This window comes from Coturnix japonica, chromosome 2 (genome assembly GCF_054131305.1).
Source record: "Coturnix japonica strain WE chromosome 2, WE-NBRP24, whole genome shotgun sequence".
Lineage (NCBI taxonomy): Eukaryota > Metazoa > Chordata > Aves > Galliformes > Phasianidae > Coturnix > Coturnix japonica.
Window position 1 is genome coordinate 36,713,098 of NC_140664.1, and position 16,624 is coordinate 36,729,721.

At 35.7% G+C, this 16,624-nt stretch overlaps 1 protein-coding gene across 7 annotated transcripts in view; it reads right to left on the bottom strand.

Moving 5' to 3' along the window:
* The window catches only part of SNTG1 (syntrophin gamma 1), a 310,650-nt gene that overhangs the window by 141,179 nt on the left and 152,847 nt on the right, over window positions 1-16,624 (bottom strand). For all 7 annotated transcript variants that reach the window (XR_014942541.1, XR_014942540.1, XM_015855564.3 and 4 more), the window contains one exon: window positions 795-849. Coding sequence is in view for 5 of the 7 variants with exons in the window: in XM_015855564.3 (XP_015711050.2) it covers window positions 795-821 (27 nt within the window). In the remaining 2 variants the exon portion in view is untranslated. The remainder of the gene's footprint in view (window positions 1-794; window positions 850-16,624) is intronic.

Here is a 16,624-nt window from a genome sequence, read left to right on the forward strand (position 1 = left end):
AAACTTAAAAATGACTTGACATCGCAACATAATTTGGTGAAACTAAAGTTGTGTAAGCATCTTAAAAAACAACTGTCCGCAGAAAACCATTGAGAAGATAATAACATATCCAAATATATCTTATTTACCTTCTTTAAGACAAAGGTAGTAAAAATACAGAGGAGAAAGGAAAGAAAAACAAACAAACAAACAAAAAAAAACCAAAAAAACAAACAAAAAAACCCCCCACTTTCCTTATTGTTAGTAGAGGAGGAGTTGAATTATTTTAAATTTATATTTTGAAATTAAATACATATACTATATGCTATATGAAAATTACTCCCTTATCTCATCAAATTCAAATTAAAGTACTTTTCATTTAGGTCACTTTCACACATTCCACTCTCTCCCTACCCTTTTCCCATACTCCAAAAATTTTCCTTTGATTTTGTTGAACAGAGATAGATTTGGGACTCCACTGATGTTTTATTTCATGTACAGGCTTTCAAATATAAACGGTGAAGACTAAGGGCAAATCTCACACAAAACATAGATACCTGCACCCACATTGTGCCCAAAGAGGTAAATTGGAAAGGACAGAGGTGAGGGGTAGTGATGAATACACCTGGGAAAATTCTTTCATGTTCTATTACAAAGTCTGCCTGCCACCATGAAGCAATCAACTGAAAAACTTACATCTGATTATATAATTCCCCTCATTGCAAGAAAGAGGTGGGGGCTTAGCATATAAAAGGATTAAAAGTGCGTTCATTTTGAATCTACTATTGTTTGAAAAGAAAAATATCTGATCCTACCTCTTCGCAGGCGGTCCTGAAATCCATGTGCTATGACACAGCAAGTGATATTTGTCTAAAATAGAAAGAAAGATTTCATTAGAATGAAAAAGATATTGCAAAACATAAGTTATCTGTCTGAGCTGAACAATTGAACTTGCCTTTGTCAGGTCCAGTTATAATCATACAAAGTTGCAAAAGGATTAGAAAGCGTAAGATGTTATAAGTAAATTCTGCTCCTTATAAAGCAGACAACTTGGTTTCACTGGGTATGATCAGAGGTATTTCTCTGTTCCCACTATCTTGTCCCTCCCATGGGGCATTCAAATTTATTTTTCATATTGCAAGGACGACTCTATTTTTCATTTCTTTTCAAATGTAAGGGCATACTGGAAAGTAACACCTCAGAAGCAGACAGTTAAGAGCTGTTCTCCAGAATGCACTCATTCTCATGAAAGACTTTTTGCTTTTGTTTTTCTTTTCTCCCATAACAAAAGAAACATTAAGAACCAATACCTTTGTCTCACATTTTATTAACATACGTAATCTCTCCATGAAAGCCAGTATTATTTAACAGAGTGTCAAATGCAGAAATATTTATGAGTTGAAAAAAACCCAAATGTTAGAAAAGTCAGGAATAAGTGTGAGGGCTAGCAAAATGTCATACCAAATCCTGTGATTATTACTTTGCTAGAACTTTACCTGGAGTGTCCTCATCCCAGTGCACACTTATTAATTCATTTATTTATGAGTTAAAGGTACCAGAGCAGGCTTTTATCGGAGGACCAGAACACTGTCCTGCTGCTGGTTCTACAATATAAACTCTCATTCTTCTGCATAAAAGATTTCCATGAAACCCTGAACAAAACAGACACTTCATTTAATGCCCTGAGATGCAAACCTGTAACAAAATGCTTCACATCAAGTAGTTTGTTATTATTCTGAATGAAACATGCACTTACAATTATTTGTATAAATTTAGTACTTAAAGGTCCAACCTAAACACATAAGCTTAAAACGAAACTGAAAATAAATAAATAAATAAATAATAATACAAGAATGCAAATCTTAAGTAAAAAATGTCTTAATCTCTTAAGCATCTTAATTTGTTTTACTGCCTTGTACTTAGTTTTATTAAATCCAAGCGCACACATGTGGTAATATTCTGTATTTACTGAGCTTTGTCTGTTTTACAGCCTGAGCACCAAGCTTATTTCTAGCAAAGTTAAAAATTGCTAGCTTTGGATAGGTTACACTGCATCATTACTTCCTTGTCATCTTCACAAGTGCACCAGGAGTAAACAAACATCTGTATTTGTAATTCTGCTCTCAAAATGCTCATGAAAGACAAGGTCACTATTACAATTTCAAAGGCTTTTCACTCTTGAGGGACAGTTGTTATGAAATGAGTTTGTATTTTTTATAAACTTCTCACGGCTGAGTAAGATGAAATGGGAAGGAGGCTTTACTTCAGATATTTTGTGAATTTTCTAGCTTTCTAGAATCAAAAACTTACACATCTTTAAAATATAAATTGGAGTGCTGCGCAGTGGTATTCTTTTTTAGGCCCTGACTATATCAAATCAGTAACTTCTGCTACAGAAAAAAAGTGTCTCCATTTACACCCTACTAATTCCTAAACAGTGTTCAGGTAACACTGATTCCACAATAAACAATGACTTCAGTTACTTTTCAGTTACATTTTAATCTAAATCCTGTTGAACCCAGGTGTTTTCCACAACTAAGTAATATTCCATCTTCATTTCATTTGTTGTTTTCATGTATTACTCATATATTTATGTATTCATTTAATAAATATATATTACCTTGCAGAAACAAAGTCAAGAACTAAGATGATTCTATGTATGGCTGGTTACCCAAAATAAATTGTAATTTGCTCAGATAATAATATTGTACGAATTTTCATATAAATATCAGCTTTATTGATAGAAAAAAAATCTTTTAAACATCTCAATCACTACAATTATTCTAGCATAATTCTAATATGATGTTATTTATGAAAAACAGGAAACATAGTTCTCTATCCTGTGACTCGAGAAATGTCATGGCAAAAAAAAGCACTGACTTTCAGTACTCAGTTTTGTCATTTTTGAGGACAGTTCTCAAATTATAAACACTGCCTCCCTCTACCTGTTAATATTTGGCAAGTCTACCTGCTGACATTTCTTTTCCCTTACATGATATATTACGCACCGAAAAATTGATTATACAATACCCTCCTGACACCCATTTCTTATTGAAATTATTTCTTTAGTTCCCAAGGAAGGTGGCACACAATGTTTCACAGAATTATAAAACAGTTTGGGTTGGAAGGGATATTAAATATTACCTACTTCCAATTCCCTTCCACAGATGGGGCACACCTTCCACCAGGTTAATAACCCCACTTTTATCAGTCTTTCTTCACAGAAGAGGCACTCTAGCACTCTGATCATCTTCAAAGCCCTCCTATGGACCCACTCCAACAGGTCCATGTCCTTCTCATACTGGAAGCTGCACAGCTGAATGCAATATTCCAGGTGGAGTCTCACGAGAGCACAGTAGATGGAAAGAATCAACTCCTTCAACATGCTGGTCATGCTTCTTCTGATTCTGTCCAGGATATGATTGGCTTTTTGGCTTGCAAGTGCACATATATTTCCACATCATGTAAAGTTTTTCATCCATCAGGGCCCTCAGGTCCTTCTCAGGGTTACTCTGAACAAGTTATCTGACCAGCCTGTATCTGTGCTTGGGATTGCCCCAACCATCATGAAGGACCTGGCAGATAGCCTTGTTGAACTTCATGAATTTCTCCTGGGACCACCTGCGAAGTCTGTCAGTGTCCTTCTGGATGGCATCCTTCCCATTCAGCATGGCAAATGAACCATGCAGCATGGTGTTGCCAAAATGTTTGCAGAGTATGCATTCAATCTCATTATGCATGTCACTGAAAGTGGTACTAAATTGTACCAGTCCTAATATAGACCCACCAAGGAAAACTACTTGTCACCAATGTTCACTTAGTCTATCACTTGGTTAATCCATCAAATTCACATATCTGTAATTTAGAGACGAGGATGTTGGTTCAGTATCACATGCTTTGTGCAAGTTCAGGTGGATGGCAACAGTTGCTCCTTCCTGTTGCAGAACACCACCAAATTTCTCAGGCACTTTTTGTCCTTAGTGAAGCCATGTTGACTGTCCCCAGTTATACTGTTTTCTGTATGCCTTAGCACAGTTTACAGTAGGATCTCCATGATCTTACCTGACATGGAGGTGAGAATAACTGTAGTTACTTAGGTTTTCTTTTTTCCCTTTTTAAAAATGGGGGTTGTACTTCTCTTCTTCTTGTCACTGGGAACTTCACTGGACTGACAAATGCTTTCATATATGACGGACAGTGGCTTAGCAACTTCATCTGCCAGTTCCCTCAGGATCACTGGATACACGGATTTGTGTACCTTCAGGTTCCTTATATGGCAGTTCTTCATTTTCCTGGTCCTCTGCCTTTGGATTCTGAGACTTCCTCTGGGAAAGATGACTGAAGGCAGTTTTTTATGATTGATAATAAGATCTTCTAACATGAAAATGATGTCTAAGATGTGTATCTGGAACTACAGAACTATCAGCACAAAACCACATTTCCTGCAGTTACTGTACCTGTTCTTCATGCATCAAAATCTCAGTCACTCATCTCTGCAGCACGGCTTGCACTGTTTCTGTATTACACTGCTTCCAACTGTTTCTTGGCTGTGGTACAGAGTGGAAATCAAGCCTATTATCAAAGAGGTTTTTTTCAGTCCATCAAGCAATTATTAAAAATTTGATATTTTGGAAACAGCATACAGAAGTTAAGATTACAAAGTTCATTATCTCATATATCAGCTCAGAAACTTCATTGTTTTCCCTCTTTCCCTCGAAAAATTCACTAGATAAATTACAAGAATACATATAGTGCATCACACAGGCATTTTATGATGCTATGCTGGTAAAATGTTCTAATGATAGTAATTTTCTCCTGCTGTTATACACAATATATATATATATATATATATACACACATATGTAAAACCAAGAAATCCTAAAACCAAAGCATTTTTAAAACAATAAACTGTGAAATCCACCACTGACTGATATCTCTTGGTCTGCCTTTGGCTAACCTCAGCAATCTTATCTTGAAATCCCAGCCATGTCTAACTGAGCATCTTTGCAACTCTCTTAAAGAACTTCCTTCAGTCTCACACAAACATACCAGTGCTTATGAGCCCAGAGACACCTTCAGCATCAGAATTACATTTTTCTTTTTGTATCCCCATCCATAAATTGCTTTGGAACAAACAGTGCTCCATAAAGTGAGAATTAAAAAAAAACAAAACAAAAAAACACACACACACAACTCAATTCAACTCAAACACAACACAACTCTGCCAAGCAGAATATATGATTCAAAGAAAAGTAATCGCTAAAAGAGAAAAAGAGGCTTCCTCTGAAAAACTTTGGGACATGCAATCAAGGTTATGTAAACAAGCATGCTTCAGAAAGTTACTTTGCTTCCTTTCTATTTGATTTGCAATCTGTGCTTCCTCACAAACTTAGGTACCAAACTTATTTAGCACATCTCTACTGATAGATGTATAGGAAGCAGCACATGAATGACAGTTTGGGAACAGAATTTGACACCCTCTTGACAGAACAAGCAGTTATTCAATACCAAAGAAAGCATTTACTGAACTGTAATATTATGGCATTTTTGTTCTAAAGGGAAATCAATGGCTAAAACATAATGGCAAAGTTGAAGGCTAAGACAGCCCTCAGAGACAAAGCTTCATTTAGGATAATGCATTGAGCACTTGAGTTATGCTCAGATCTTCCCATAATAAATCAGATCATACTCCAGAAGCATGATGCAATTTCACCATGATTGTATATTCAAGTATTTTTAATAAAATAAGATAGCAAACCAAAAGAAAATTGCATGGACGCATGACAGTGATAACACTTTGTAAAGTTTTCAAAATAACACAAGCTAAAGAGAGTACTACTGGATCAGCAGTACAAAATACTCAACTCTCAATGTTATTTTTGCAAACAATAGAATATTGTATTCAAAAACAACAAATTAATGGAGAAAAGTTGTATTATCATATACAACTGAATTTATCATATCATACCACTGCAGCTTGCATAGTCCTTACTCACTAGGGATAAATCACATTTTTTTTTCCTTGGAAAACTGAGTAAACAATTTTTTTCTCCTCTTATTACTTACCTTCCTGAACTGGCGGAATCTGTCTGGTGGTTTAACTCTGAGAGCTATCTGTCTGCATCTTCACAGAGATTTGACCTCGGAAGAAGCTTACTTATACAGAGACAGTCTACAGTCACAAGAATGTCCACTGTCTGAATTGCTTACTGGCAAGCAGACTAAAACCACGTTTCAAAGGCATAAATACAAGATCTGTGACCAATTGTGACAGCTATTAACTAATAAACTATGTTTACTTTTAAAGTCTTTCTCCTGCCTTCATTGCTACCAAAATTGTCTGTGCTCCACTTTCTGGAGATATTTGAATCAAATATCAATCTCATTTCTTTGTGTGCTGGAAATGAAGTACATTTCTATGTAACTGTGTAGGGTGTTTTTAGAAAAAATGATTAAAATTGATTACTGATTATCCTTTATCTGTAGCATAGTTGGTCCTTTCTGCTTTGGGTGGGGGTTGGGGGGGGGGGTCTGGGGGGGGGGTCTGGGTAGGGTGGTGGATAAGTAAAGAAATAAATAACATATGGGGAAACAGAGGCATTATTTTAAATACAAATTTCACGAACACTTCTCTATTCTGGACAGCTTGCCACAAAATGCTTTGTGCTGGAATAGTTTTCTGAGACACGTACACAGCACAGGAATCCAAAGGAACCATTTAGTAACCACAGGCTGACAACATATTCTGTTATTGTTTTCCAGATTACTTCCGTTATGTTTCATTTGAACACACAGTTACTTAAATTCAGTTAACATAACGTGTTTAGTCATCTACTGTTGTAACATATTGGACCTGTCTGTCGAAAAATTTCTCCATGAGCTGGGAATGTATTCCCCATATTGAAACACATCTTTACTTCTCTCATAGAATGCAATACACAAAAGAAGTATTGCACAGTATTTCAGCTTCAATGAATTAATTCATACTAAAAGACGCTTGGAAACCTGGACACCTGGAACATATTACATGTACTTCATCTACCCAGTAGTTCAAAGAACAAGGCAAGGTTTGAACTGAGCAAATACGTGACTGCTTTTTGTTTGTTTTTTGTTTTGTTTTGTTTTGTATTGTTTTTTGTCAGTGAGCAGCATAAACTTCTGACAAAGCTTTTTGACAAAATGTCCAGCTCTCGGCAAAGCACATGCTTCAAAAGAATTGAAGTTGGCAATTAGTAGCTAACAAGATTTCTGAATGTTTAATTCATGTTACCACAGTTAAAACAAGAATTATATTTACTTGCTAGTCATAATTTATTGTTTTAATTGCAAGCATTTGTAATCAGCATGCAGAGTTAAGGATGATTCAAAAATAAGTGAGCCCCAAGGCAGTATTAACTAAATGAGGTTATATTGGACTCATGGTTATGAATTTCAGTATTATTTAGATCAAAAGTTATCTGGTGCCCCACAACACGTACAACACCTACATGTAACCCAGGCAGTATTGGCTTGGCAAATGCAAACTGATAAAAATGGCAGAATAAAAGAGCAGATCAACACATGGTCTTTTGCAGGCAAAAAAGCAATACTATGGGAGAATCATTTGAAAAAGGCAAGATTAATGTCAGTGGACTGCTACTGTACGGGACTTTTTGGGGGAATGCTCTACAACAAACTAGGACGGGAAACTTCAGGTTTAACTCTGGGTTAAAGCCTGGAATGTTACTAGGAAAATAAATAAATAAATACATGTTCTTTCAGTTTTTCAGTGTTCTCTTTTGATGATTCTCAAAAATTATCTGAATACAATTATGCATTTAATTTTAACAGATGTAGAACAGATACCAGAGACTCAAAGGAGCATACATATCCACGTATTCTGTGCTTCTATGAAGGCAGTACACACTGTTACATAATTTGGGTCAATTTCTTAGTTTTACCTATATAACTGTGCTTCCTAACAAAGACAAACAGAAGTTCTCTATCTGCTACCACAATCTGCTTTTTCTCTTTGTTATCTCTCAACACGGGACTTACTTGTAAAAGAGATACTGGCAATTCCTTTGCCATGGAAATTGATTCCCAGTCAAAAATAAATTTCATGCTTCTGGCATTATGTCTAAAGCAAACAGTTTGGAGTGAGACATTCAACATCATGTTGCATCTTTTGATTTCATTTAAGTTAAAAAAAAAATTAAAAACGCATTGTGCCAATCTCCTAAGAGAAGTGAAGAAATCAATTTTCAATTGTAAAGACTCGGGAGGTTTTATTTGGCATGGTTCTTGGGAACTGCTTGAAGAACTAAGCTTAAGACAGAAAGTTTCTACTCATAAAATTTAGCATGCCTTTTCAAATTAACAAGAAGGTAAGATAATGCTTAATAGAAAAGTCACAGTTTAATATAAGTTTTACCTTTGTCTCACCCTAAATTTATTACATTTAATCAAGAGCCAATGTAATGAGACACAGATTTATCCTTGTGAAGTCCCGAGTGTTAGGCAAGCACAAAAAGTTGGACTGATGCAAAAATAAAAACAAACAAAACAAGCACAACTAATTCACAAATATGGAAAGAGGATAAAATCAGTCTGACTACACAAACCTGTATGCAGCAAAAAGGAGTGGTAAAATATACAACACAGTTATGAAATTGTTTGGGCTAAATGTGTTTTTTAAAAATTTATTTTTGAAAAATTCAATCACAAACTTTCCACAACTCTTTGCTCCACTATCTCAGATTCAGAGTAGTAAACTGTGAAATCAATACCACAAAATAATTTATATTTCCTATCTGAAAACAGGACTACTATTTCCTTTTTGTAGGGAAGTGTAGCCTTATCAAATACCAAACAATGTTTAAAAATTAACTACTATAAGTGCTCTAGCCTGCTCTATTCTTTGGGCTGTGTTTTGGATGCATGTATTAAAGGGTATACGTACAAATGCAATGCAGTGTTTTATCAAAAAGTATGGATAAAAAGAAGTGCAATACACTGATGTCTAAGAATTCTTAGAAGGTCTTATAAATTCTTCCAGAAACTATTTAAGAGTCTCTATCTGTATTTTTAGTATTAATGATTATGTGACTTCGACAGTACAATCAATTTGTTTGGATGAATTCCTCCAAATGAAACAGTATTATACTATCCTTCAAAAGGCAGTATGTGATGTAATTCATAAGTACAAGAACATAGTGTATCATTTAGAAATGGTAATTTTATTCTGTTCTGTTTTGACTTTCACTAAATGGAAATGGAATACCACATTTATTTGGGATTTTTCATATTCTGTATATGACATATATTTACACCTCTACACAGGTAACAGATTCAAGTTTATTTCAGAAGCTCTTAAATGGGAAAAATATAATTCACAGTGAAACCTGAAAAATTTGCATTTCCCTCATATAATGCATTGCAAAAATTACAGTTAAAAATCAAAATAGTAATATAGAATTAATAACTGTAAGCAAAATCAGACTACGTGAAGGAGGAACACAGTACCAAAGGTAATACAAAAGTGATTCATTTTATTGATTAAAGCATCACCTGAATGTTTTGATTCCAGGCAACATTTGTAAAAAGTTGCACATATCTGCCTGTTGTTAATTGACTGATGAGCCTTCCATATTACAAGGAAAATTCAAAACAGAATTTCTGAACAGGTATGGCATTGTTTCTCTTCATATGCTACCATTTGTATGCATTGGTATACACTGATAGAGACTGAACTAACAAGAAAAGCACAACTGAAAGAACTGACAAAATTTAATTTAAAAAAAAAAATTCAAAAGATTTATTAAGTTCATTGAAAATGAAATGATCAGTTATTTTACATTCCCCCAAGGCAGAAAAAAATAAATTAAAAATCCAAGTTTCATTTGAAACTTGATAACCTAAACAGCATTTACCTTTCTTCATTTTCAAGGGAGTGAACATTGTTTGACTGACAACTAATCACCAAAACTTTTTCATTTTACTTTACCATCTGTTTTTATGAAATCATTCAGAGTACTAGAAAGAACATTCTTATTCAGAATTCACAAAGTCAAAACACTGTCTGACATGTTTTAAATTACCAGGCTATACATCACAATGTAATCAACATGTAAATTTTTTGAGATAGAGTGGTAGTAGCGTTTTCAAGTGTTCTCTTGTTACATCTGTAAATGTGAATAAAAATTTTGTACTGAATTTGTATCATTTGAATTTGGGCCAGCTGCTACGTGGCCCAAAATGAAGAGGGTACCTTGTTGAGAAAGGATGTCAAATGCAGCACCGAAGGACACTGGGTTTACTAGTCTTTTCCTTGGAGATGGTAGCAATAAATGAAACAGCCCAGTAAAAAGACTGGCATCAATTAATTTTCAGTGTTTGTTTGGTATTTAGAGCTTGCTTTTAAGTTGGCATTTACTGTCATCCCTATTTCAGCAATTGATAGATTTACTATAATTTGGAAATGGAATTCAGGTATTCAGGAGTAGAAAAGTTAGGGGAATATGCCTGGAAGCTACATAGGGAGATGGGCAGATAGCCCATAGATAGAGTACACTAGATCAGTACAAGCTGGCAGAATAGAAGAAACCAGTTATTCTTGCTTTTGTCAAATCATTATTTGCTGGCATACTAATCAGAAATGACTGAACTCAAATATCAAAATTAACCTTCATTAAGAAAAAAGCAGAGAACAAGAGAAATCCATCTCCATAGACTGGAGATTATAAGAGCCAAAAACTCAAGCATCTTATTTACATGGGCTAAGAAATCTCGAGATCGTAACTCAGCCCAGAGAAATTTTCTGTCTCTTATTCTGTTGGGCCACTGATTTTTAATGTCAAAAATATTTTCTGTAGGTTTTATTTTCTTCTTATAAGGTATGAACTTAGTGGTTTTCCATAAATAACCAAGTTAATCACAGGAATAATTTGGAAAATATAAAAACAATAACAAAGGCCGACTTAAAGTAATATGATTAAACCACTAATATGCAGCTTCAGACTGAAGTCAGATCTGCAACTCAGCCTCTATTACCAGATCCCACATTTAACAGTGGCTTTCCTATCTAAGAAGAATTCCTATGATGGGTATTCACACACAATCAATACCCACCATTAAAATCATTAAAATCACCACTTGTTTGCCATCTCTGAAGAAACTACAGCTACATTATAAAGAACTCCTTAGGATTATTGCCACTATTACTCCAGTATCATCTTATCTGCAAAGTCACTTTTAAAGACAGTATCTACCATTAGAACATTAATTTTCCTCAGGTTAAGAGAAACAAACAGTAACGTATTTCAAATATACTGCCCACAGTACAGGTATTTCTAGCTATTAGAGGTTTGCAGACCTCATCATATATATATTACTCTAGAACAGTTATTTATACATATAGCAGATATAGCATATTCAGCACTTGCTAAAAACAAACATCAATTACTTGACTTTTTCTTGGCTGGAAAGCTGGGCTCAGGTGAACCTAATGAGGTTCAACACGGCAAAGTACAAGGTTTTGCACTTGGGCCGGAAGAACCCCAGGCACCTGTACAGGCTGGGAGGAGTGGTCCTTGAGAGCAGCTCAGCAGAGAAAGACCTGGGGGTCCTGATGGACAAAAGACTCAACATGAGTCAGCAGTGCACTCTGGCACCCCAGAAAGCAAATGGGATCCTGGGCTCCATCAGGAGAGGGGTGGTCAGCAGGGACAGGGAGGTGATTGTCCCTCTCTGCTCTTGTGAGGCTCCATCTGGAGTACTGTGTCCAGGTGTGGAGCCCTCAGTACAAAAAAGACATGGAGATTTTGGAAAGGGTCAAGAGGAGGGCCACAAAGATGATCAGGGGGCTGGAGCACCTCCCCTATGAGGACAGGCTGAGGGAGTTGGGTTTGTTCAGCCTGGAGAAGAGAAGGTTGTGGGGTGACCTCATTGCAGCCTTTCAATACCTGAAGGGAACTTACTCCCAGGAGGGGAGTAAACTCTTCGAAAAAGCTGACAATAGCAGGACTAGGGGAAATGGTTTTAAGTTAAAAGAGGGAAGATTTAGGTTGGATGTTAGGGGGAAGTTCTTTACTAGAAGAGTGGTTAGGTCCTGGAACAGGCTGCCCAGGGAGGTTGTGGATGCCCCGTCCTTGGAGGTGTTCAAGATCAGGTTGGACGGGGCCCTGGGCAACCTGATCTAGTAAATGTGTATGTTTGGTGGCCCTGCTAGGCAGGGGGTTTGGAACTACATGATCCTTGAGGTCTCTTCCAACCCGGGTCATTCTGTGATTCTGTGTGATTCTGTGACTCAATCAGCATAATTAGACCTTTCAGTTGAGTTTTTTATATAATTGCAACAAAAGCCTCTTTAACTCCTCTGAGTTCCAGAAAGCAGGAACTTACAGCAGTACTGCTATAATATCATCAAGTCAAGTTTATTTATTGTCAGAATGGTCCTGAAGTGGTACACTGTCAGAAGATATAATAAGAGAACTTGAAATATGCATAATATGCCACAGAGGAAAACAAAGCACTTAAAGCACTCTAAAATTAAAATAAACACATTTAAGCAGACAGTGAGGAAATCTAAAACTAATCAGAAAACAGCCCTTTCTCTGTAACAGCAGCATTCATCACTGAAAGTCTTTCTGTACGGCACTGGATTGGACTGGGATGGTGAAACAGTCAGCCCAGCTGTCCACACAGTTCACTTTTGGAGGCTACAATGCCAGCCAAAAAGGTATAGAAATAAGGATTAAAAAAAAAAAAACTGAATATAATCTGCTTTCCTCTTGAAAACAGAGGTTGGTTCAGATTACCACTGATGAGTGATAAAACACACTTCTTTAGGAACACCAAGCCAGAAGACAATGACACTGGTCCCAGGACATGTGGCTGAACAGCTACAGGAACCAACCCGAACAAATCATTTACCCACCTCATTTTATTTATCTAATTGTCTACCTCACTGACTATTGCTCTACTTTGCTTTTTACTTATTATGTTATAAAACTCATTGAAAGCCAGGATGGCAAAAACTGGAAGTCAAAAGAAATTTCTCTTTGGCAATAAACTCCTGGGTACAGTCATTATACTAATTGTAATGTAGTTGAGACTAATATTAGGAACTCCTAACTACGGTTATCATAAGAACTCCATCTTTTCATTCACTTGCAACTTAGACAAGTTTTAATTGTTTGAACTTTTTTTTTTTTTTTAAATTAATTAATTTATTTATTACAGGCTTCTTAGTACAAACCCTTTTTTTGCAATAGTATAGACAAAAATATAAAAAAAATATTTTTAAATATTATCTGTCTCTGAAAACAAACATAAGGACTGGCATATTTATTTACTTAATAAACAGAAGAATAAAAAGCTATTGGTCTTGTGTTAAAAAGCCTTACAGTTCCCACATCTGCAAAAGCATCTGGAAATTTGACATAAGTAGAGGCATTAGCTGTTTAGGCCAATTGGGAGACCTTCTGGGCAATGGGCAAGTTGAGAGACAAAAGAGACAGTCCTCAGGAGAGAGCAAATGAAAGTCTGTAAGCACCACAGAGCACCTGCTTCCAGAGATGAGACAGCCAAAATTGAGAACTCAAAATTCTATAGCCATGATAGTATTTTACCTGTTTTATACTACAGAACACTAAAATTAAGCAATGCTAGTATTTTATTATACATACTGTTAAGCAGTTAGTATAATGGGCTAAATCCATTTCAGTCAGTACTCTTCAAAACAAGAGACAGCATGGTTAAGTAATTAGTACGCAATCATTCTCAACAGGCAATTTTCTTGCAGTCTTCCTAATTGGAGGATAAGGCTGTTAAATATGACCGATATAGGCTACATTATGTAACCACTCTCCATGCCAGAAATCAGTTTAATTAATAACATAAATTATGAGCTTCCTTTTGTGGAAACTCACAAAAAGCAGCAGAATATCACAGCCATTGGTACAGTAGCTGCAATGGCATCTTTGAAGGTTCCAAGCCTACCAAGAGAATAGCTATGTTTAATTCAAGTATTTTCCAGCTTATAATTTACCGAAAGATTTTAAACATAAGTCTTGAAAGGAAATACATCTCCAGATTTAAATAAATAAATAAATAAATAAAGAGATCTATATTGGTACACTGAAACAGTACTGAAGAATTTGTGCATTTCAGACAAAGTCACTAAAGCTAAGCAGGAGTTTTGCCCTTTGTTTTACTTTCCAATATTCTCAGTCAAGAGAAAAGAAGAGAGGCCAGAGTTCAGGTCCCAGTTCCTTTATTCAGTTTAAAATCTATTTGAGGGAATAGGAAAGCTTTAGTTTAAAGACTCCATTCCCTCACTTTGTGGGGCTATGGAGCTGGATGAGGTATAACTACTTTTTCAGTATATCTTCCCACAATGGAAGCAGGAAACTTCTGTAAACTATCCAAAATGTGAGTGTATTAATAGATAGAACATCATGCCGCTCTGAGAAAATCTACGAAAGAGGAAAATAATTTTTAAGAAGAGAAAAACATTAAAGAAGAGACCTGAGATGTTTGATAAGAAAAAGGGTGTGGAAAGAAAAAGATCTGCAATAAAAGAAAATGGAGAACAGGAAATGAGATAATAAGGAAAGAGTGGTAAGAGTTATGAATATTAGAAAATGAATATTAAAGAAAACTTTACCTTGCAGAGAGATGCGGAAATAGACTTAAGTTTTATAAAATCATTTGCATTCCCAAATTACACATTCCCACATAAATGTCAGCTTGATCAAATTCACATTTACAAAGTTAAAGTTTACTATTTTCTTCATCAATGGTATTCCACATTCATTACATTTCATTATACATTTTCAGGTATATGAAGAATCCCAATTGGTTTTCTTTCCTCCCTCTCCTCTCCCCCCTCCATTCAGCTGACCTGGAAAACAAAGATTAATCTCACAGAAAGGAAAATAACACAAATCTTAGGGTTGAGCTGGCAATAGGAAATAAAGCTGAGAAGAGCAGGTCAGGGATGCAATAAGAGATACTTTCTTTACATCTTCAGTTACATGGTTCCAATAACTATGCCATAGTTCAAATTCTTTCAGTAAGATTAACAGAACTATCAAAGTTCATTGCTTGTGACATGTCTCCTGAAAACAAATTACTTAAGTGCAGCTTTGGGTACTACCTGAATCACTATAGCTTAAAAACATTCCTTATCAGTGTAGAAATATTCAAGTGAAAGAGGGAGATATAAAGGAAACACATTCTGTGCAGATGTCCGGTGACACACTAAATTACAGTGAATGAGCCGATGTTACCAGAACACAGTGATGCAGGAAATGAATATGGGTATTGTGGGGCTGTACAGTATGTTTGAGGATCTGGGATTTGGCAAACCTGTCACAGAGGAATGATTAAGGCAGGAAGCTCAGCTAAATTAGGACCATGCAGCAGAACAAAATACATGACTATTTTTAGAAAATGTTGACATTCACATAGCCCAGGGGAACGACTGGCCTCTTACTTTCAGTGTGACAAAAATGGCATCAGAGTAAGTTACAAGGACATACCAAGTGTAAACACTAGAGAAGTAAAATGAGACTGATAGAAGACAGTGTGAAATGATGGCTTAGGAGTTCTGTAAAATAAATGTCAAGGGCTCCGTTACCCAGAGTCACAAAAATATAAATCCTTTCGACAATTAATGAACATGCTACTGAGTGAGTTAGTTTGGGACACCCTGGTATCAAACAGCTTTATCTCAGCTTGAATACATGTACTAAAAAGCAAAACAAAACAAAGCAACAACAACAACGACAATTTGTGAAGTATAAATACTGACATTGAGTGGGAATCCTTTGGGAAGGTTCCAGCTTCAGAAATGTTCTGTGCATGCTGTGTCTGTGATACTTCATCATATTTTCAAATAATTCTTCACAGAGCATAACAGATCAAGCTCAATTTAAAATAAAGTGAAAACCAGAATTCTAAAGAAGGTATTAGAGACATGCTTCCTTGTTTAGAAAATGCTTCTCCATTGAAAATTGAGATTTCTTTTGTGATCTGCTTATATTACTTCTCCTAGCAACAGCACAGTTTCCAGGTTATTGTATTTCTCCACTTTTAACAGCCATCAGATTCGGTCTAAAAGAAATGGTTCCTTCAATGAGAAATATTTACATTTCTTGCTACTTTGACTACTGCTTTATAGCAATGATTTTTAGACAGCAGTACTAACAATCATTAATAGGCAACCTACAAAATACTGTGCTGTTGTGAGAATTTGTAACCTATTCATTGAACAAGAACTTTAGCTTTGGAAGATTCGCAGGACTGACAACTAGTAAATATCCATCCGAGTTTCCATCCACAGTGTTTTTAATTCTTGCAATCAGTGGTGAGAGAAATGCCATGATGTCATGTGAGTTATCATGTCAGTCCTTCCAGGGAATGAGACAATGGTCCTCACAAAGACTGAAAAAGCAAATATCCAAGTTTCTCTTTACAGTTCATATTTTCTAGAGCTTAAGAAAACCAAGGAGAAAGGAAAACAAACTCCAAACGTGTTTTAAGCAAACTTCAGTTCTGTTCTGTATTTTCCAGTAAAAACAACAAAATAGTCTATAAACTTATTCCTGGACAGATTTTCTTTTAAAAAGTAAAACTTGTTATCCCACCTTTCATCATCCAG